The sequence below is a fragment of the Chiloscyllium plagiosum genome, chromosome 4 (assembly GCF_004010195.1).
Source record: "Chiloscyllium plagiosum isolate BGI_BamShark_2017 chromosome 4, ASM401019v2, whole genome shotgun sequence".
Lineage (NCBI taxonomy): Eukaryota > Metazoa > Chordata > Chondrichthyes > Orectolobiformes > Hemiscylliidae > Chiloscyllium > Chiloscyllium plagiosum.
In genome coordinates this window covers 14,231,756-14,256,115 of record NC_057713.1, presented here as the reverse complement: position 1 = coordinate 14,256,115, position 24,360 = coordinate 14,231,756, and the positions used below count along the sequence as shown (strand labels likewise).

At 40.4% G+C, this 24,360-nt stretch overlaps 1 protein-coding gene across 1 annotated transcript in view; it reads right to left on the bottom strand.

Annotated features, from left to right (window-relative positions):
• Positions 1–24,360, bottom strand: part of LOC122548766 (piezo-type mechanosensitive ion channel component 2) — a 746,345-nt gene that overhangs the window by 449,378 nt on the left and 272,607 nt on the right. The window contains exon 3 of the mRNA XM_043687533.1: positions 467–592. Within this exon, the coding sequence (XP_043543468.1) occupies positions 467–592 (126 nt within the window). The remainder of the gene's footprint in view (positions 1–466; positions 593–24,360) is intronic.

Here is a 24,360-nt window from a genome sequence, read left to right as displayed (position 1 = left end):
GCTTTAGGTGGCACAGGACTTCTGACTAAGCATCATACCAGACATGAAACATGAACTCTGTTTCTCTCGCCAGAGATGCTGTCAGACCTGCTGGGTTTATTCTGCACTCTGTGTTTTTATTCAGATTTCCAGCAGTCACAGTATTTTACCTTTAAACAAAATCTTATCTTTTTTCTCCCTTACGTGTTTATCGTGTTTCCCCTTAAATACATTTGTGATACATTTAAATATTTCTCAACTATTCTTCATGAATCTCAACTAATGTTAATTCTTTATGCTTTGCCAGAGCTATACAAAAGAATGTACCTTTTAAATAAGTGCAATGAATCACAATGTGCATTTAATAGCTTTTTCCTTAGCCATGTGGTAAAATCAAGAAACATAGCTATGAAATAAACCCTTTATCAACTGTGAAAAAAAAGTGTTGTCATAGCATATGAAAAGGAACAGAAAGGGATGTACTTACAATTGAAGCCTGGTTTGATTTTTTCATTAGCTTGGAGGCTGTAAATTGTAATTTGAAACAAGGCATGCAGTAGGAGAAATGTGAGGCTTGTAAAACACAAGGTTTTCAGTAAGCGGCCTGTATGTCCTGGAATAAAACAAAAATTCAATAATAATGTCCCAGTAAGGAATTCTAATTAAATCAAATGATCAGTTAACTGTAATATTGACAATCAATATATTTTAGAAGTGTTATACTTTACATGTCATATCTTTCCTGTTCTGGCATCCTCATGGACTGCTTTTTTTCGTTATGAATAATATTCACCAACAGTATTCTCAATTTGTATATATGAAAATAATGTATTTGCATTTTTTGTAAACCAATTTTAAGAGCACAGTTATAACAATAGACTTACTCAACATAATTTCAGAGTACAAAGAATGTTAGGAGGAGATTTAATTGAGATATTTAAAATCATGAGGAGTTCTGATAAAATAAGTAAGGCAAATCATTTTATTGGCAGAAGGATCTGTAACCAGACATCAGCGATTTAAGTTAATTTCCAAAGAGCCTGACTGCAGATAAAGTGAAATTATCTTAGGCAGCATGATACTATGATCTAAATGCATGGATTGAAAGAATAGTGGAGGAAAATTTAATAACAAATTTTATAAGCCAATAGGACATACAGAGGAACCTCCATTATCCAAAGGACATGGGTGGGAAGTATTTCATTCGGTTAATCAAATTCCGGATAATCGAATGCCGGATAACATAGTTTAGCCGAGCATCGGGACCTTGCAATTTTGCCAGATAATCCGATATTCGCTTAACTGAATGCCAGATAATCGAGGTTCCTTCGTGTAGAGTCAGAGTTATTGAGTTATGGAGTCATACAACATGGAAACAGACCCTTCAGACCAACTTGTCCATGCCAACCAAGTTTCCCAAACCAAACTAGTTCCGATTGCCTCTAAACCTACATGCCAAAGAAATTAAACCATTTCTAACAATATAATGGGGAGAATTTGAGTACTCCCATTCAGCTTTCCGTAGAGACCACTCCCTCCGCGACTCCCTTGTCAGATCCACACCCCCCACCGACCCAACCTCCACTCCCGGCACCTTCCCTTGCAACCGCAGGAGGTGCAACACTTGCGCCCACACCTCCCCCCTCACTTCTCTCCAAGGCCCCAAAGGAAACTTCCATATCCGCCACAGATTCACCTGCACCTCCACCCACATCATCTACTGCATCCGCTGCAGCCGGTGTGGCCTCCTCTATATTGGGGAGACAGGCCGCCTACTTGCGGAGCAATTCAGAGAGCACCTCTGGGCCACCCGGACGAACCAACCCAACCAACCTGTAGCACAGCACTTCTACTCCGACCTATCACCCTCACCTTGACCTCTTTCCACCTATCACATTTCCAACGCCCCTCCTCCAAGTCCCTCCTCCCTACCTTTTAACTTCTCCTGCTGAACACTCTCTGCTCATTCCTGAAGAAGGGCCTGTGCCCGAAACGTCGAATCTCCTGTTCCCTGGATGCTGCCTAACCTGCTGTGCTGTTCCAGCAATAAAGTTTCAACTTTGATCTCCAGCATCTGCAGACCTCACTTTCTACTCCCATTCAGCCAACATAAGAAGGTAGTATCTTCAAAATAGTGAGAAGCTAGTTATTGGTATTAGTCTGGACATTGCAAGCATCTACCAAGTCTAACACTAAACAAGTGACAGTTATATGCTGTACATATCCTATACTAAGATCTATTTGCCCTTATACTTGAAAACAAGAAAAATGCATGGCCATAGGAGGGAGCAGGGCAATGGAACTAAGTGGCTAGCTCTTTCAGTGAAACAGCACAGTCATAATTGACTGAATAACTGCCTTCTGCATAGTAAGATTCAAACCCAGAGCCCCAAAACTTTACCTGTGTCTTTAGATTACTAAACAATACCACAAGGTCAACTCCTCCACCAATCAATTTCATTAATTATTGGCCACAGAGGTGCTATATAAATTAAGTTTTTTTTAAACAAGTCAAATAATATCTGGTGGTTATTGGCTATTTAAGAGGGAAATATTAGTCTGGGAATCAAGGCAGCATTATTCTTTTCAGTTAAAATGTACTGTGAAAGGCAGTAGCTCAGTTGCTGTTGTGCTAATTAGAGGTGATTTATTTTAAAGCAGCTCAATTTTTGTTAGGTCATTTAATATTATCTCCCTTATTTTACTCTTCCCCCTTTGCCTCTTTTCCTATTTTACCCAATCTGACAAAGATGTCTGCCAATTTTCAGCATTCTATTCGGATGCAAAGCCCAGGAAGACAGGAGCAGGAATAGGTTAATGGGCCTGTCAAGCTTGCTTTTCTATGCAATTAGGTCATGGCTTTGAATGGCAGTTTCCGTATGCTATCCCCATATTCCTTGATGTCATTAGTATCCAAGAATGTATTGATTTCTGTCTTGAATATCCTCAATAATTAAGCTTCCACAATTCTCTGGGCAGAGAATTCAAAGATATAGCATCCTCTGAGTGAGGAAATTTCTCCCCATTTCAGTCTTGAATGGCCTAGTCAATTCCTCCTCTTAATACTTATAAAATCTTTTTGGTTAAATGTATGAATGGCTCTTGTGCAGCATAAACATTGGCTTAAATCAAACTAAGGTTGTGTTAACCAAAATTTACAACATTATTGAGCAATTTATTAAAAGGTTTTTCAAGATTGAGTAGAATTGTTGGGATGGATATAACTTAAACATCATAAAATAAACCATGCCAAGTTTAAATTGTTCAGAAATGCTACAAGCCTTGTAAATCATATGTTTTTGATAGAGCTGATTTTTTTTCTGTTGGTTTTTAACCAGGGCAGATAGAGAGAAACTATTTCCACTACTTGACACAAGGAGAAATACCCTAACATTTAATGAATGGTGTGAGGAAACACCTCTGCATACAAGGAGTGATAAAAGTTTGAAACTCTTTTTTCACAAACAGGAATTAATGTTGGGTAAGTTGTAACTATATCTACTCAAGAATCAATTGCACATAAGTCAACATGGACTTTTGGTCCCTAAATCCTTAGCATTTCGTATAACATTCATAAACTGACCCCAAATTTTGGCCCAATGAGCTTTGTCTTTCATAAGCTTTTGATCATTTTGTGAGTTTGATTAGTGGAAGAGTTATTGAGTCTTTTTCACAATTGGTCTATTCTCATTTAAATAGCAGAAATACCATTAGATTGCCTGGGACAGCTGGTCCCTGCTCAATTCAGAACTATGGCCAGCAACCGGTGTCATTTTCATTATTGGTAGCTCAGCAATTTCAAAGGTCTGGCATGGATTTCCTCTTCAGCATACATTACTCATGTAAAAGTCGACTCCTACATTTTACTGGAACGTTTGTTTACAAAACCACACATATATATGTAGTTATAAATCTGAGCTTTATAGTTTATCGAATACTGCTGAAATACAAGTCATTTTGTCAAAACATTTTGTGATCTTTATCAACTGAAGCATTCTCAATAGCAATATTTCTACCAGAGTCCACCTGCCAATAAATCTATGCTCTCCTTTCATGCAGTTGTATTGTCAGTTTTCACTTTAAATTTATATTTTTGTAAATTATCCTAATAAGTGCAAGATGAAAAGCCTCAATTAAATGTGTTTTTTTTCAGCAATACTTGTGTTGTATCATCAAAAGTCTATTTGCAATGCATTTATTAATCAAAGATGCTAAAATATATAGAATAAAGGCAAGAGCTAGGTCACAGATGAGCCACAATCTTACTGAATGGAAGAAAAGGCTCAAGGGATTAAATTACTTACTCCTGTTTTCATCAACTTGTTGAGCTGAATGGCTCTTTACTGTGCTTAAAATATTTTACAAATTGTTCAAGCTCTATTGTAATTAAGTAGGAATGTGATTTAGTAATAAGAATACTGTTCTGGTAGTGCTGAGTTTGCAACAGACGTATTTGTTTCAACATCACAATATATGAACTACAAATTTAAAAAGGAAATTGTAGAATATCACCATCTGGAACATCCTTAGTTTTGTTGCCAGTTGAAAGGTTATTAGCTAATTTTGAATAATCAATTTATAAAACATGATTGATATATGAGAATTGAAACATACTTTGTCTGAAGGATTTAACAATATTCGAGTTTAATAAGCAATGTCAACATTTAGCATCTGTCAGTAATTTTATCATTCTATATTGACAAATATTCAATTAAAGTAAGCTTAGTGTGCATATTTATTTTACTGCAGTTACAATATAAGTGCTAGTTTGGGGCTAGTACCTGCTCAAAGCCATATGAATTTGGCAGTCTTGAGCTTGACAGCTGGGTTCACAACTAAGTAAATCATAGATGGGCACACAAGTACTTACACAAAGCTCCTGTCATCACGATACAATTGACAGTTTCTAACATTAGAGAAGAGCAAACAAAACAGCCAGCTCTGCCAAAATCATACCATTTATGAAGCTTGTAGCATTTTCAAACATGGCAAACTTGGCATGGTTTATGCCATGATGCTTGCAGTTATATCACAATCAGTGATAAGAGAAAGCTAGATTCACCTTTGAGATAGTGTCATACTGTACGCCAAACTTCACTTTTACAATACTGAGTTATGCTCCATTATTTTAATTGCCACAATAACATAATTTCACTGGCATGCCTGATGCAAAGACATCAGTGAAGTAAAATAATGAACAATTATTTCATCTGCAATGAATCACAAAAAATGTTGCTAGTGGCAAAAAAAATCAATTCTGTAAGAAATAATAAATTAAAAGATGGGATTTTTTGAGTTGTGTGGCTCTTGATGTCAGAAAAGCTATGATTGAAGAAGTAGTTACTAAAGATATGAGTACTGTAGTAGCCATTTGATTCCAATAATGTACTCCTCCTAGTGAAAAGAATTTTCTCTACATATGTAGCATAATTAATGCATTACTTTGATGTAAGTTTGGGGTAACATAGCTGTCTTTTCAACATTACTCATTTCAGTTCTAAGTGAGTTTATTTTCCATTCAATAGTGCATAATGTATTCTATTTAAAATACATCCCTTAAATTCCAACTTCTCAAAATTGAGCCATAAAATGAAATTTCTTTTAATTTATCAATTTTCTATTTGTGGCAAGGCTGACACTTCTGGCCTATCCCTAGTTGTCTTCAAGAAAATGATCGTGGACTTTCTTCTAGCAGTCCATTTAGTAACCCCAGCATTTATCTTGTTGGTCCACTTAAGTTTCCAGCATTCTCAATTCAATCCAGACTTGCACTTCCAGTTAAAACAGTCAATAATAAATGCAGTAATCTCTGTGGGGGATGTTCCCTGTGAGAAATCATGTCTCAGTAACTTGATTGAGTTTTTTGAAGAAATAACAAAGAGGATTGATGAAGGCAGAGCAGTGGACGTGATCTGTATGGACTTCAATAAGGTTTTCAACAAGGTTCCTCATGGGACACTGGTTAGCAAGGTTAGATCACATAGAATACTGGGAGAATTAGCCATTTGGTTCCAGAACTGGCTTGAAGGTAGAAAGTAGAGGGTGGTGAGGGAGGGTTGCTTTTCAGACTGGAGGCTTGTGACTAGTGCTGTGCCACAAGGATTGGTGCTCTACTACTTTTCGTCACTTATATGAATGTTTTGGATGTGAATATAGGAGGTATGTTAGTAAGTTTGCAGATGACACCAAAATTGGAGGTGTAGTGATTAGTGGAAAAACTTACCTCAGAGTACATTGGGATCTTGATCAGATGGACTGAGAAGTGGCAGATGGAGTTTACTTTAAATAAATGTGAGGTGTATTTTGGAAAGGCAAATCAGAGCGAGACTTATCCGCTTAATGGTAAGGATCTGGGGAGTGTTGCTGAACAAAAAGACTTTGGAGTGCAGGTTCATAGTTCCTTCAAAGTGGAGTCACAGGCAGATAGGATAGTGAAGGTGGGAGTGTGCTGCTGGAAAAGCACAGCAGGTCAGGCAGCATACACGGCGCAGGAGAATTGATGTTCTGGGCAAAAGCCCTTCATCGCCAGCATCTGCAGTCCTCACTTTCGCTAGGATAGTGAAGGCAGTGTTTGGTATGCTTGTCTTTATTGGTCAGTCATTGAGCATAAGAGTTGGAAGGGCATGTTGCGGCTGTACAGGACATTGGTGAGGCCATTTTTGGAATATTGTGTACAATTCTGGTTTCCCTCCTATAGGAAGGATGTTGTTAAACTTGAAAGGGTTCAGAAAATATTTACATGGATGTTGCCCAGGTTGGAGGGGTTGAGCTATATGGCAATGCTAAATAGGTTGGGGTTATTTTCCTGGAACGTCGGAAGCTGAGGAATGACCTTATAGAGGTTTATAAAATCATAAGGAGCATGGATAGGGTAGGTAGACACAGTCTTTTCCCTGTGGTGGGGAAGTCCAGAACTAGAGGGCATAGGTGTTGGGTGAGAGAGGAAAAATTTAAAAGGGACCTAATGTGCAACGTTTTCACACAGAGGGTGGTGCGGGTGTTGAATGAGCTGCCAAAGGAAGTGGTGGAGGCTGGTACAATTACAACATTTGAAAGACATCTAGATGGATATATGAATAGGAAGGGTTTACAGGGATATGGGCCAAGTGCTGGTAAATGGGACTAGATTAATTCAGGATTTCTGGTTGGCATGGACAAGTTGGACCGAAGGGTCTGTTTCCACGCTGTACATTGCTATGATTCTATGGCTCTATGTTGGCATAACAGTAACCTCTCTAGACGAATAATCCAGAAGCCCAGACTAATGCAGCTGGTGGAATTTAAATTCAACTAATAAATCTGATACGTTAAAAAAAGCTTGTCACAGTCATGGTTACTATGAAGGTATCATCAACTGTCCTAAAATTCGGTCTCAATCACTCGTCCTTTACAGAAAGAAACCTGCCAACCTTATCTGGTCTGGCCTACATGTGATTCCAGACTTGCACTCAGCAGCTATGCGAAATGGCCGAGCTTGTAGGTTAACGGGCCTTCAATGGGGGCAGGGGTAACAATTGCCGTTCCTCTGGCCTAGGTATTCTTCTGTGAGGAGGCAACTTAACCATCTCCAAACTTAAGGAGGTGATGGGTTGGCTCCTCCTTGTAGCAAGTGTAATGTACAGAAATGTCCCCCTGAGATTAATTAACTTGTAACCCCCCAGTGGTAAAGAGTGAGTGGCTGGTCATCCTTCAGCAGCTTGCACTGCTGCTAGCAACTTCCAGGCAAGTCATTCTGGTTAGCGAGTGCAACTGCACCAGCAATGCAAATGGACAAGTCAGAGGGCTGACAGTAAACCACGTACCACATCCAGATTCCTGATGGAAATAGATAAAGTCACCAAGCTACATGATTTCAGCACCCCTGCAGACAGAACACAGAGTGGATATACTTGGAAAAGGCCAGATGGTCTATCTCCTCAACGCTAGATTTCCTGTTTGTGTCCTGGATGTTCTTGGTCAGATCCACTGATGTCAAGCCATTGTTTTTCTCTGACTACTGCCTCTTGCTGGCTAATTGTCACCTACAGGACGACCAGCCGGCTGGCAAGGGAATATGGAAGCAGAATGTGAAATTGTTGACATCAGAACACATTGAGGAGCCTAAAAGGGATTATACAAATTGGTGAACCGTGAAGTCCCTCTTCGAGTCTCCAGTTGACTAGCCAGAAACAGTCAAGGGGAATTTCAAGTGGTTCTTTATCCTCAAAGATGTTCAAAATGCAAGTGAGGCACAGGGGAAACTGCCCAAATTCCAGAAAAGCATGCAGAACCTACCCCTGTTGAATATGATGAAGGTTGATGTCAAGGAAACTTTCCAGGAGGTGAACAGCCAGCAAGCCTCACTCATTGCCTCAAAGGCCTCCCAGATAGTCTTCCAATCCAGGGTCCACACCATATAGCAAGATGATACTTGCTCGCATATCTTCTTCCAGAAGTTGAAGGTAACGTCATTTCAGTCTGACATCCTGAGACTAAGCAAATCCTTTTATGTTAGACTGTATGACGTGACGTCCACAGATAGTGCAGCCTCCCAATCTTAGTTGTACAGCATGGGAACAGACCCTTCCATCCAGCTCGTCCATGCCAACCACATATCCTAAATTAACCTAATCTCATTTACTATATTCCCCTAAAGACTTCCTATTCATGTACCCATCCATTTGCCTTTTAAATACTGTAATTATGTCAGCCTCCACTACTTCATCTGACAGCTCATTCTGTACACATCCCACCTCCTGCACGAAAAACTTGCGCTTGAGATCCCTTTTAAATCTTTCTACTCTCACCTTAAACTTGTGCCCTCTAGGTTTGGACTCCACCAATCCGGGAAAATACCTTGTCTATTTACCCTATCTATTCCACTCATGATTTTTATAAAACTCTATTTTGCCTATGCCTCCAATGCTCTAGGAAAAATAGCTCCAGTCTATTTAGCCTCTCCAACACTGGCAACATCCTTGTAAATCTTTTCTGCACCCTTTCAAATTTCATAACATCTTTCCAATAGTAGGGAGATCAGAATTGAACGCAGTGTTCCTAATCAATGTCCTGTACAGCCACAATGTGACATGCCATCTTCTATACTCAATGCACTGACCAATAAAGGCAAATGTACTGTGGGATTTTACTGGCTAGGACTGCTGCAGTGTACGACAGTGTGTTTCTGGCAGATAGCATGTGCGAATCCATGAGGCAAGGTATCATCACCTTCAGCAACAAGCAGAAGGGGGAGAGGGAGGAAATTAGAAGTTAGCAACCAATTTCACTGCTGAATTCAAACTTCAAAATCTTGTCTAAGGTCGTTGCCAACCAGATTAGGTCTGCTCTGGGATCAGTGATTCACCTCAACCAAACCTGTGCTGTTCTGGGCAGAAAGATCTCTGAGACCCTCACGCTGCTCAGGGATTCAATCGCCCACATGCAGAACAAATGGATGGTCACATGGAAACATAGAATATAGGAACAGTAGGAGGCTACTCAGCCCTTCAAGTCTGCTCCCCCATTCATCATGATCATGGCTGATCATCCAACTCAATAACCTATTCCTGCTTTCTCCCCATAATCTTTGACCTCATTCTCCCCAAGTGCTATATCTAGTCGCCTCTTGAATACATTCAATGTTTTGTCATCAACTATTTCCTGTGGTAATGAATTCCACAGGCTCACCACTCTTTGGGTGAAGAAATGTCTTTCTCCGTCCTAAATGGTCTACCCCGAATCCTCAGACTGTGACCCCGTTCTGGACACACCCTCCAGAACATCCTCCCTGCATCTACCCTAACTGGTCCTGTTAGAATTTTATAATTCTCTATGAAACCCCCCCCCTCACTCGTCTGAACTTCAGCAAAAACAATCCTAACCTATTCAATCTCATATGTCAGTACCACCATCCCTGGAGTCAGCTTGGTAAACCTTTGCTACATTCCCTCAAGAGCAAGAGTATCCTTCCTCAGGAAAGGAGACCCAAACTGCACACAATATTCTCAGTTTGGCCTCACCAAGGCTCTGTATAACTGCGACAAAACATCCCTTCTCCTGTACTCAAAACTCTTGCAATGAAGGCCAACATACCATTTGCCTTCTTTAACGCCTGCTGCATCTGCGTGCTTACCTTCAGCGACTGGTGCACAAGGACACCCAGGTCCCGCTACACACCCACCTCTCCCAATTTACAGCCATTCAGGTAGTAATCTGCCTTCTTGTTTTTGCTTCCAAAATGAAGGTGTGGGCTAATGGGGGATATGGATCTGATGAGGGAATCGCGGAGGGAATTGTCTCTCCAGAACGCTGATAGGAGTGTGGAAGGAAATACATCCCTGGTTGTGGGGTCTGTTTGCAGGTGGGGGAAGTGGCAGAAGATGATGCAATGTATACGGAAGTTAGTGGGGTGAAAGGTGAGGCACAGGTTTCTGTTCTTGTTGTGTTGGGAGGGGTGGGGTTCAAGGGCAGAGGTGCATGAAATGGAGGAGATACGCTGGAGGGCATCATCGACCATGTGAGAGGGGAATTTGTGACCTTTGAAGAAGGAGGCCATCTGGGATTTTCTCAGGTGAAACTGGTCATCCTGGGAACAGATGTGGTGGAGGCGGAGGAATTGGGAATAAGGTTTGGTGTTTTTACAGGAGGTACGGTGGGAGGAGGTGTAGTCCAGGTGGCTGTGAGAGTCAGTGGGTTTGAAGTAGATGTCCGTGGTTAATTGGTTGCTGGAGATGGAGAGGTTCAGGAAGGGGAGGAAGATGTCCAAGATGGTCCAGGTGAATTTGAGGTCGGGGTGAAAGTGTTAGTGAAGTTGATGAACTGTTCAAGCTCCTTGTGGGAGCACGAGGTAGCACAAAAATATTAGGAGACACAAAACCGTCTGTATCTCAGAGTTCTACAAATTCTCACCTTAAATACTATGTTGATTTCCTATTCTTCGTGCCAAAGTGGACAAGTTCACATTTTCCCACATTATACACCACTTGTCCAATTTTGTCCACTCACTCTAGCTATCTATATTCCTTGCAGACCAATGTCTTCTTCACAGCTTATATTACTACTTATCTTTCTGTAACTAATGAAGTTATTATGCATTGTTGTAATCCATATACACACTAACTTTATAGACTTTCTGTATCAATAATAATAACTTTTGTTTAATGTAACTGAATGCCACCCTTTGTCTTCTGCATAGTGCAATTTAGGCCATCAATTGTGGCCAAACTTTTAGAGAGAAATTCAACGCCTACATAATGCCTGAAGACATGGTTGAAACCCATCTAAGGTAAGAGGTTCCTTCCCCACGAGCTACTGACTAATCAGAGGGTTGGCAGGTTCCAACAGCACATACGGTGCAATATTGTAAACCCTGAACCAGCAGACATTGAGTAGACACGGAGCATCAGTGGGTTGGTTTGGGGTCCATCAGGACCAATCCAGTCAACCTTGACAAGTATTTTGTCCTCCGAGGACACAGCAATTTCTGATGTGTTTCTGTCTGTGGACCAAGTGCAGGAGTGTCCTCACCCTTATGTCCACAGGGATGCTGCCAAACTTAACTAGCTGGCTTCCTCAGGTGGTGAAGTGCCAATTTGCACTTACAAAAGGCAGAATGATGGGAATAGTCCTTTGAGTGTCCACTGATTGTCCTAAGAGTCAAACAAGAAAACTAGTGAAATGTTAGTGATGGCAGAAAAGTAATAGATATAGGAAACCAGACTGTCCCAACTGTCCCCAACCTGCTGCCAGAGGAGCAGAATGTGAGGTAACATTCTGGCCTGCATTTGATTTAAAATTGATGAAGGAGATTTGTATTGAGTCTACAGGGCAGAAGTAAGTCATTTTGCCCAGTTAGTTTCCTCAAGCCATTTTTCATCTAACCCTATCAGCATATCTTCCTATTCCTTTCTTCATCATCTGCTATAACCTGTCTTTAAATGTATTGATGCAGTTTCTTTCAACTCCCAAACGGTAACAAATTCCACTCTCTTGGTGAAAAATTGCAGATGTTAAATCTTGAGTCCTGATTTACAGCCAATTCTTTTGCTGCAAGCAATGGATGCTAGTGTGATGTACTTTATGTAATTGCACTACAATAAACGTGCAATGTAAAAAGTAATTACCGCACAATATGCTGATGGGCCATTTTCATTTAGAGATTCAACAGAAAATCCACAAGATGCAAAATGTTAAAATGAGAACCCACTACATTATAAATTTATTCCGCCATCAGGAGAGGAAGCAGCTGCATCTACAACAGCCCAGACATAGAGAAATTCACTCTGAAGTAGCTAGTTTTTTGGATCATGAGTTGTACTTTTGCTACTGTTAGCAGAGTAATCACTTTAAATCTATTGTCAATGTTGATAAAGAAATCCTAATGTCTGTATTGCTGGGTCGATGTGGATGTTGTGTGCAGGAGGATGCAGCTGTTGCAAATGAGTCTACGGAAGAGGCCCATGCAAGTGAATCAAGCAAACAAACAGAAGAAATCAACTCCCACCCTGATAGTGGTGTTCATTTATGTCTGAACACTAAGGAAATGACGTCAAGTATGCCAGATTTCTGCATAGAATATTTGTCAGGAGTAATAAGATGTGACAGTTTTCAGGGTAGTTTCTGTCGATAAAGCAAATTCCAGTTACCAAGTATTTCACAAAATGGTGAATTTTGCACAGTGCCAAGATTTCAATTATTTGCATTCCAATACTGGATTTGACAGTTATGATATATTATTCATATGTAATGTTGCTGTACTATTCTATTAATGTTAGTTGATTTCCTCTGCCGCATATTTCCATATTTTACAAGTAAAAGTAGAAAATATACATATCACTGAAATCTTCAACCTTACTTATATGATAACACATCCATTTGTTTTTGAAAATGTATTTGTCATTTTAGATTAGCTAAATTCTACTATAAAATGCATACATTGTAAACACCAAGTTTCACCAAGTAGATCCATCAAAGGGCAGAATTTCCCATTTATAGCTGAACTGTTTTATCAGGTGAGATTCATGGTGCCCAGTCTACTATGGCCTGGAGCAACTTTCCTCACTTAATCTTCCACTCTGCACTTTATTAATTATGTAAACAAGCTCTTGGGTGCCTTTCTCAGGGAATTGTGAAACTAGAAGCATTTGACACTGCTGAGCCCTTCTTACTTTCATGCATCTGATGTCATATTTAAAGCCCAGCTGCATGCCACTTAAGATGCTGCAAGCTGGAATTAGCCATCACACTCAGTGCTCAATCACTATTACCAAGCACGGGGCCCAGAGAAAAAAAAAGGCTCACCCTCTGATTTGCAGACAAGGGCCTGGAGAGGTTGGTGAATGGAGGTTGTGAAGAAAAGGGCAGTCATTTCCCAACTGACTACCAGAAGAGGTCATGGCATTAGGCAAAACCAGCTTGGACACAGTTTGAATCCCAGGTCAGTACTGTGTCCCGGGTGAAAATGAATATTCAGCAGTGTAGAAAGAAAGTCAATAATCTTCTGCATTCCTTCAGTGTTATGTCATCGTGCGATACCTCATACTCACAAAGCAAGTACTCACATTATTTCTGCCACTCCACATGAATCTGACAAAGGCTCATGAACCGCAATTGTCACTATTACATTTACCACTCAACAGCATTCATCTACAGGTTGTACTTCGATACAACGATGGTTTCGTTTTTGTACAACCCCGTGTTATAGAATCACACTTTAGAAACAATACTTAAAAGGTTGGCGACATAATTGCATTACAGCCAACACACATTTTAAAAACTTACACTTTAGAAACAGTGTCCCTAATTCATCAATCACATTACAGTGAATTCGCATTAACAAAATACACATTATAGCAGAAAGACCTGTACTTCATCCTCCCAAATTACTAATCCTTTCTACACTTTGTTTTTCTTCCTCAATCAATGGAGATTCCTCACAATCTCTTTTGCTCAATCAATGGTGTAAACAGCACTTACAAGAAGGGTTAGGTAACTTGTTGTTAAAAAGTGCAACAATTGTTTTGACATTTTTTAGTTTTTAAAACACTCCATTTCCCAAAGCGGTCCACAATCTGGAATGTGTTCTTGCAGTCTGGGGATTAGACAACACACAGTTCAATGTTCTCTGTCCACCAGGCTTCACTGAGATTATCCTTTTGACTTGTCAGGACTTGTTTCCACATAGCTGAACAGGTTGTGGTGTGGTCAGGGACCAGGGAGACAACACACCATCCTGATGTCTCACTTGCAGCCACAGAAACACCTATCTGTGCCCCTCACTAGAAAGTTCCCAATCATAATCAACTGCTTGGACTTTGACATGCCCCTCTTAACAGCAAGGTCAGTCATGGTGCCAAAGACCAGGCTGTTGGTTCTATTTTCCTTGTCAGGCCATCTCCCCAGAATTACTTTTACAAGATCTTGAATAAGAAAGCAATGTGAGCCACAAAGAAGCTTGCAGCTTGTTAGTCAATGCTGAATCAATGAGTGTGCACTCAAAACGTAATGTGAAGTATACAGAGACTAGTAGCCTCCAGATTAATGGTAAAATGGGTAAGCATTAAGATAACAAGAAAACAGCTATAAGATACAGCTTGTGCAAATGCATGAGATGCATGTTTATCCCTGCATACCCAGTAGATCCACACAAATCATAATTGTCCCTGAGCTCCAAAATAACGTTGAAGAGATGAAGCGGTATCTGAGATTATCTGAGAGCAGGCATGATGACATGATGAGGCCAATGGTTTTCCAATGCTGACTTGCATTGATCAAATGCTAAGAAGGATGGTGGCCATAGAGCATGCAGGGATATTTGCTCAGAAGACACAGCTACATGATGGCCAAGACAAGCATTTGCCAAGAAGCAGCCACCACGTATCTGCTCTGAATTATGTTGAGAATTGTTGTATCCAATTACTTGGTGAAGGGCAGCAGAATTGGAATCAGTATTTAAACTAGGAGAGATGGATTTTTCATGAAATGAAAATACATGCAAATAATGTGGTTGCTGGTCTTAATTTGCATTTGAGGGGAATCCAGGATTTTATTTTCCATTCAAAAAAATCAGAGATTTTCATTCTGACTGTATTTCTCAACTTTCTTGCGATTAATCATATCATGAAGAGAGACATTCTATTGTTTGCTGCCATTAAGTCAAAAGATTTTGCCAGAATCCAAAACAATAGGTTCCCAGAATCTCAGAATCACGAAACTGTTACAGCAGAAGGAGATCTTCCAACACATCATGTCTGCACTGGCTCATTATGAACAAAGTAAACACAGGCCCCTTAGAAATGAATCTGGGGAAAAAAAGGTTATGGGGAAAAGGAAATGGCAGAGGCCTTAAACAGATATTTTGTATCAATCATGCTTCGAACATTCCATTAATACTAAAGTATGCAGGATTGGAATTAAGTATCATCACCTTCATTAAAAAAATGTTATTAGAAAAAACTGATAGGTTAAAGGCATATATAAGTTCACTGGCCCTAACCAGCATCTGCAGTCATCACTTTCTCCCTGATGGCTTGCACCCTAGTATCCTAAAAGAAGTAAATACAAAGATAGTGGATGCATTGGTTGTAATTTGGCAACCTATAACCAGTAGAGTTCCACAAGGATTGGTGGTGGGATGTGACTGCAATATATATCAATAACTTGGAGGAAGGAGGCAAATGTACTGCAACTACATTCGTAGATGACACAAAAATAGGTGGAAAGGCAAGCTGCAAAAGGGATACAAATAGTTTACAGAGAGATATTGATATGGGCGGCACGGTGGCACAGTGGTTAGCACTGCTGCCTCACAGTGCCAGAGACCCGGGTTCAATTCCCGCCTCAGGCAACTGACTGTGTGGAGTTTGCACGTTCTCCCTGTGTCCGCGTGGGTTTCCTCCGGGTGCTCCGGTTTCCTCCCACAGTCTAAAGATGTGCAGGTCAGGTGAATTGGCCATGCTAAATTGCCCGTAGTGTTAGGTAAAGGGGTAAATGTAGGGAATGGGTGGGTTGCGCTTCGGCAGGTCGGTGTGGACTTGTTGGGCTGAAGGGCCTGTATCCACAGTGTAATGTAATGCAATGTTAAGTAAGTGGGCAAAAAGCTGATTAATGAAACAAAATATGGGAAAATGTGAAAGTGCTCATTTTGGAAGGGAGAGCAAAAGAACAGAGTATTATTTAAATGGAGAAAAATGCAGAAAGCTGCAATGCAAAGAGACTTGGGGATGCTTGTGCAAAAAACACAGAAAGCTAATACACAGGTGCAGTATCAATCAAGAAGGCTTATGGGATGTTGATCTTTATTTCAAGGGGGTTGAAATGTAAGAATTAGGAAGTCTTGCCACAACTGTGCTGGTAAGACCAAATCCAGATACGGTGAACAAGTTTGATCCCCTTACTAATTTCATGGGAGGCAATTCAGAGAAGGTTCACTTGGATGATCCCCGGGATGAAGTGATTTTTTTTTAATGAGCAAAGGCTAAACACATTTGGATCTTATTCACTGGAATATAGAAGAATGAGAGATGATCTCTTTGAAATATATAGGATTCTTAAGGGACCTGACAGGGTAAATGCTGAGAGGATGTCTCCTCTCATGGGAGAGTCTTGGGTGAGAGGGCATAGACTCAGAATAGAGGGATGACAATTTAGGACTGACGTGAAACGAAATTTCTTCTCTCAGGAGATTGAGAGTCTTTTGAACTTTTTGTCACAGAGCTATGGGAGCTGAGATAGATTCTTGATCAATTGGTGTATCATGGATTAATGGAAAAAGGCAGGAAAATGGACATGAGGAATGTCAGATCAGCTAGGATCTTACTGAGTGGCAGAGCAGGCTCAAGGGGCCACATGACCTATTTTTGTTCATGTTCCTTGTGCTCTGAAAATGACTTAGTGCCATTCTCCTGCCTTTTCTCTGTAACACTAAATTTTGTTTCTATTTAAATGATGATCCAATGCCCTCTTTAAGGCCTCAACTGAATCAGCCTGCACCACACTGTCAGGAAATATATTCTAGACCCTAACCACTCCCTGGGTAATAAAGATTTTTCTGACCTCACATTTGATGCGAGGAATGGCAGATGGAGTTTAATGTGAATAAATGCAAGGTGTTGCAATTTGGTAAGACTAACCAGAGCAGAACTTACACAGTTAATGGAAGGGGCCTGGAGAATGTTGTCAAAAGGTAGACCTATGGGTGCAGGTAAATAGTTCCTTGAAAGTGGCGTCACAGGTGAAGAAAGCATTTGGTACACTTCACTTCATCAATCACAGCATTGAGTGCAAGAGTTGTGACATTATGTTATGGATGTACAAGGCACTCGTAACACATATTTGGAGTACTGCATTCAATTCTGGTCGCCTTGCTGTAGGATGTTATTAAACTGGAAAGGCTGCAAAAAAGATTTACAAGGATGTTACCAAGACTGGAGGGTTTGAGTTATAAGGAGAGGCTGAATCAGCTGAAACCTTTTTACCTGAGCATAGGAAGTTGACGTTTATAGAGATTTATAAAATCATGAGGGGCATAGATAAGTTGAATAGCCAAGGTCATTTCCCCAGGGTAGGGAAATTCAAAACTAGAGAGCATAAGTTTGAGGTGACAAGGGAAAGATTTAAAAGAAACCTGAGGGGCAACTTTTTCCACACAGATGGTGCGTGTGTGGAAGGGGCTGCCATAGGAAGTTGTAGCGGCGGGTACAATTACAACATTTGAAAGGAATCTGACTGGGTACATGAACTGGAATGGTTTAGAGGGATATGCCAAATGCTGGTAAATGGGGCTAGTTCAGTTTAGAATATCTGGTCAGTGCTGCCAAATTGGACCAAAGGGTCTATTTCCATGCTGTATAACTTCATGCTTATGTCAATTGTATGACTGACATAAGGAGATATTTCTTAAGCCAGACAGTGGTTAAAATAAAAACACTGTGTGTTTTCAAGGAAATAGATATACTTCTTAGGCTAAATTGATCAAGGGATGTTGGGGAGGGCTGGATTAGGGTAATGATCTTGTTGATCAACCATGATCATACTCAGTGGCAGGGTAGGCTTTAGGGGCTTGAAAGACCTACTTCTGCTCTTATCTTCTATGTTTCTATGTATCAGAAGAATATTAACAATGAAACAGTTAAAGCTCAATAAATTATAGGACATTGAAATGTAATCATTAGATTACACAATTGCAAAATTGTGTACAATTGATTAGAGCTGATGCAGTTGAGTTGAGCTACCAGTTCTAAGATTGGCGATGGGACAGCAGTGTGATTTCTCTTTACCATAATGGGAAGATGGACCTTTGGTGATAAATATATAATGTGGTGCAATTTAATTGTTGCTAGTTGGACACAGTATCCACTTGAAAGAACATTAGTCATAGTTTCCCAGTAGGAAAACTCAGTAAAACTGGCAAATGACACATAATTCTCCAACTCGAACAATACAATCAGTGCATTAGTTTCCAAGTCTTACTGCTTTCTCCTTGAGTTGTGTTAAGAGTTGCTAAAAGGAGGCAAGAACTTGAAACATTTTGTCTTGTACTTTGACTTCTTGTCTCCTTTTATCAATGTTCATGTTCTGCACTACCAAGCAATCATTTGTGTACTTGTCATAGGTTACATGCCAATTCTTTGTGACATTATCAACCCATTCTTTAAATGCTACAATCGTTGAATTGACACCCTTTTCTCAGATGTCAAGTGCTTAATTTAACTCTGGGATATCAGTCACTGTGAAGCTGTATTTGTTGTAATTGTAATTCTTAGCACATTTGGGATTTTTCAGTAAATGCAATTTAAATGAATATAGGAGTTGGGAGGTCATGTTGTAGCTCTACAGGACATTGGTTAGGCTACTTTTGAAATACTGCATGCACTTCTGGTTTCCTTACTATCAGAAGGCTGTTGTGAAACTTGAAAAGGTTCAGAAAAGATTTACAAGGATATTGCCAGGGTTGGAGGATTTGAGCTATAGGGAGAGGCTGAATAGGCTGGGCCGTCGAAGGCTGAGAGGTGACCTCATTCGAGGTTTATAAAATTATGAGGGGCATGGATAGGATAAATAGACAAAGTATTTTCCCTAGGGTGGGAGAGTCCAGAACTAGAGGGTATAGGTTTAGGGTGAGAGGGAAGGATATGAAAGGGAGCTAAGGGGCATCTTTTTCATGCAGTGGTTGCTGTGTGCATGGAATGAGCTGCCAGAGAAAGTGGTAGTCCAGAACTAGAGGGTATAGGTTTAGGGTGAGAGGGGAAGGATATGAAAGGGAGCTAAGGGGCATCTTTTTCATGCAGTGGTTGCTGTGTGCATGGAATGAGCTGCCAGAGAAAGTGGTGGAGGCTAGTACAATTGCAACATTTAAAAGGCATCCTGATGGGTATATAAATAGGAAGGGTTGAGAGGGATATGGGTCAAGTGGGACTAGATTGTACTGGGCTATTTGGTTGGCATGGCCAAGTTAGACCATGGTCTGTTTCCATGCTGTACATCTTTATGACTCTATGACATCATATCCAAATTGATTGTTAGAAAGATTTTCATTGCTTCATAAGCAAATAAGAGCACTCTACCCAAATACACACTGTATTTGCAACAAGATAGATAATCCAACGACACAAAAGAGAAATTAATGGGAATTTTCTAGTTGCAATTACAGAAACATGGCTTCACGGTGACAAGGACAAAGAAAGGTATATTCAAGGATCTTTGATACTTAAGGACAGACGTGAATGAAAAGGAAGTAGGAGTTGCATTGATAATAAAAAATGGAATCAGTACATTAGTAAGGGAGGATCTGAAGAACAAATTGTGGAACCTGTTTGAGTGGAACTAAGAAACAACAAGGGGCACATTCTTTCGAAGTGCAAAACACAAAAAAAGGTCAATCATCATTAACAAAGCAAGTTCAGGACTATCTAAGATTATAAGAAAGTTATATAATGTTTCTAGATATAGCTATAAGTTTGAAGATTGGGAAGTTTTCTGCATACAGCAAAGACTGACCAAGAAAAGCTGAGCAAATAAAAGGGTACATAGAATATGAATGGAATATAGCAAATGCATAAAAATTGACTGTAAACTCTTGTATAGACATGTAAAAAAGGAACTTTCGGCTGAAGTAAAGTAGATCCATTATAGGCAGAATCATGAAAATTTACAATGGGGAAGAGAGAAATGGCAGATGGGCTAAATGATTCTTTGTGTCTTGTTCACAGGAAAGTAAAAATAAAATTCCAGAGCTAGAGATCCAAGTGATTGGGAACAATGAGGAGTTGGAGGAAATTGGCATTGGTAAGAACGGCAAAATTAGTGGGGATGGAAGTTGATAAATCCCTATGAACTGATGATCTTCATCACAGAGTGTTGAATAAAGTGGCTATAGAAATAGCTGATGCATTGTTGATAATCTTCCAAATTTCTAAATATTCTCACATGATTTCTGTGAATTGGAAGGTACTGAATAGCACCTCACTATTTATGAAGGGAGTGTGAAACAAGAAAATACAGATCTGTTGGCCTTACATGAGTAGTAGGAAAAGTGCTAGAATCTATTATAATGGATGTGATAAATAGACTCTTGGAAAACAGTGATATGATTGAGCATAATCAACATGGATTTGTGCATGAGAACTTGTGTTTGATGATCTTCTTAGAGTTCTTTAACACATTATGAACAAAATTGATAAAGGAGAGTTGACGGATCTAGTACTTTGGATTTTCAAAAGGATTTTAATAAATCCCCCAAAGGAGGATGGTTAGAAAAATTTGAAGTACATAGTACAGGAAATAATGAAGCTTGGAATTCTCTATCCCAGAAAGCTGCAGAAGCCGAGTCATTTGAGTATAAAGTAGAAATTGAAAGATTTCTGATTGCCAATAATGCATTATAAAAATTGTGTGGGAAAAGGCAATTAAGTGTTCAATCAACTATGATTGTACTAAATGGCAGCGCTGGCTCAACTCAATGTCTACTCATGTTCTTATGTCATTAAAGTCTGATAAATGCAGGCAGACAATGTCACCTGTGCCAACTGATATTTTCTTGATGGAATCTTAAATAAGTTGTCCTGACAGTCCTGACAGCAGCTCTCTATTTTATTAGGCTGTTGAGAATATAATTTACTCTTACTACATTGTTGTCTACTACTACATTCCTTTTTATTCCCCCACTGAATGGCCCCTGTACCATGTTGCTCTGGTCAGTTTGCTCATTCCTTCTGCAGTCCCTGCTTTTGTCTGCACAGGCTGCAAGAACACTTAATCCACTTCCTTCACATAAACTATTGTAAAGAACTGTGATCCTTGTGACATTCCACTAGTTACAGGCTGTCATCCTGAAAATGCCCCCTTTATCCCAACTCTTAGTTAACCATTCCTCTATCTATGCTAATATTCAATCCCAAAACCATGGGCTTTTATCTATTTAAGTAAACCTTTGTGCAGCACTTTGTCAAAGCCTTGTGGAAATCTAAATGTATTACATCTACTGATTCCTGTTAATCAATCCTGCATGTTACCACTTCAAAGATCTGTAATAAATCTGTCACTTGTGATTTCACCTTCACAAAGCCTTGTTGTCTCTGCTTAATGTTACTTGTTTCAAAATGTTCTACCATTACATCCTTAATAATGGACTCTTAGTGTTTTCTGAAAGACAGATGTTAAGCCAAATGACCTGTGCTTGATTTCCCTCCTTTTTAACTAAACATGCTACATTGGCCCAAAACATCAATGTTCCTGCTCCTCGGATGCTGTCTGACCTGCTGTGCTTTTCTAGCACCACACTCTCAACTCTGATCTCCAGCATCTTCAGACCTTAATGTCTCCATTCTACATTGGTAGTTTTCCAGTCCTCTGGCCTTATTCCAAAGTCTAAGAACTCTTGGATGATTACTATCAGTGCTTTCACTATTTCTGTAGCTACTTTCATTAAAATCCTAAGATGCAACTTATCCAGTCAGGAGACTTATTGACTATTAGCCCCATATACATTTTTTTTCAAATGAAACTTATTGTGTTTCATAGAATCCATACATGTGTGGAACAGGTCATTTCATCCATTGAGTCCTCACCAAAGAGCATCTCACCCAGATCCATCCCCCTACCGTATACCTGTAACCCTGCATTTTCATGGCTAATCCACCTAGCCACTGCATTCCTGGACACTATGGGCAATTTAGCATGGCCGATCCATCTAACTTGCATATGTGGGAGGAAACAAAAGCACCCAAACAAAACCTACACAGACATGGTGTAGTGATTGGAACAAAGTGGATCTTGTTGACTATGAGATCCTTTATTGGAGTTGTTAACCTGAGCCAATCAGGAAAGCCCTGGCTGACCAATATAAACAGAAGGTTGTCTAATGTACAAATGTCATTGTCACTGTCTTGTCATATGTGGAACTGGGATTTGAGGTTTGTCCTCCTCTCCCTGTAAAATGGTTGAACGGTAGGGTTTGGGGCCTAGCTTTGCTGCTCCTCTCCCTTGTAAAATTGCTGTCTCTTGTGTACAGCTGTTAATGTTTTTTTGTAAACTGTTTTGTAATTTGTTTAATAAATTAAAAAAAATATAAACAGGAAAAAAAAATATAAACAGAAGGTATGTTAGAGCCCGGGTGTCCTTGGAGAAGGAGCACGCGGTGTCGACCAACACCCTGGAGTTGTTCAGGGAGAGGTGGGCGCCGCAGGGAGTGGAGTGCATCATTTCTCCCTCCAATTCTATTTTGATTTAGTCCCTACCCTCCCCTTCACTGTTTTGATCACACAGCACTGCCCTTTGATGTGAAGGGCAGTGTTTGTCACTGGCCACCAGGGTGTTTTCCTATCTTCCTGGTGGTGGAAATTGAATAAAGATTGGTGCACTTTGTGTCTTCCACAGTGTCTCACACCTGCACACACACACCATGGGTTCTGGGGATAAAAAAAAAGAAAAAAAAAAAAAAATATCAGGAATGGAGAGGTGGGTGCTGCAGGGAGTGGAGTGCATTATTTCTCCCTCCAATTCTATTAAAAAAAAGATAAATAAACAGAAGGTATGTTAGAGCCCGGGTGTCCTTGGAGAAGGAGCACGCGGTGTCGACCAACACCCTGGAGTTGTTCAGGGAGAGGTGGGCGCCACAGGGAGTGGAGTGCATCATTTCTCCCTCCAATTCTATTTTGATTTAGTCCCTACCCTCCCCCTCACTGTTTGATCACACAGCACTCCTGCACACACACACCATGGGTTCTGGGGATAAAATAAGCACTACCGCACTTAGGTGGTAGTGTGGGGGTTAAAATTTAAAAAAAATAAAAAAACAGGTGTGCTTGCCCTTTGAGGTGAAGGGCAGTGTTTGTCACTATAAAAAAAAGGAAGAAAGAAAAAAAAATATAAACAGAAGGTTACCTTTCTGATCTTTGGGCACCCAGTGCGGAGCGGGGAGGGTAGGTCAGAGAACCTCCTCGTGGGTCTGCTCCTGGGCATGGCCAAACTGGCCATAAACAGATCCAGGCAGCGGGCCGTGGAGGGAGTCGTTAGAGCCAATTGCCTGCCCCTCTTCCACGGTTATGTTAGATCCCGGGTGTTCCTGGAGAAGGAGCACATGGTATCCACCAACATCCTCGAGATTTTCAGGGAAACGTGGGCACCGCAGGGAGTGAAGTGCATTATTTCCTCCTCCAACTCTATGTTGATTTAATCCCTGCCCTCCCCTTCATTGTTTGATCATGCAGCATTGCCTTCTGAGAAGGACACTGCTTGTCACTGGCCACTTGGGTGTCTCCTTTCTTCCTGGTGGTGGAAATTGAATAAAGATTTGTAGTCCTGTTATCGTTCACTGTGTCTCACACCTGCGCACACATAACATCATGGGTGCTGGGGAAAATATAAGCACTACCGCAGTTAGTGCGGTAACTAATCCTGAACTGGCTGGCCATAGCCAGTGTACTGTGTACAAGTAAATATAGGGTGACAGGATATCAGCGTCTGTGCGGGTTATTTCAGTGGCAACAAGAGTGGGATAGTACGTGCCTGAAGAACATTGCTTGCATCAGTTACCTTGGAGTTGGGATAAGCATCCAAGAGTTGATGGAGTTAGTTAAAGAATATTATGACTGCAAACCTCCTCTAATTCTGAGACGCTATCGGTTTTATTCAGCTGTTAGAGAACCAGGGGAATCCACATCAGGATTTTTGACAAATTTGAGACAACTGGCAGAGGCATGCAATTTTGGGTTAACCCAAGACGCTATTGGTTTTAGTCAGCTGTTAGAGAACCAGGGAAATCCGCATCAGGAGTTTTGACAAATTTGAGACAACTGGCAGAGGCATGCAATTTTGGGTTAACCTCTGAATGAGATGCTGACAGACCAATGGAAGTGGATTCCCTCACCTGTCTGAAAAGTTTGGGGAACACCACTTGGGTATAGG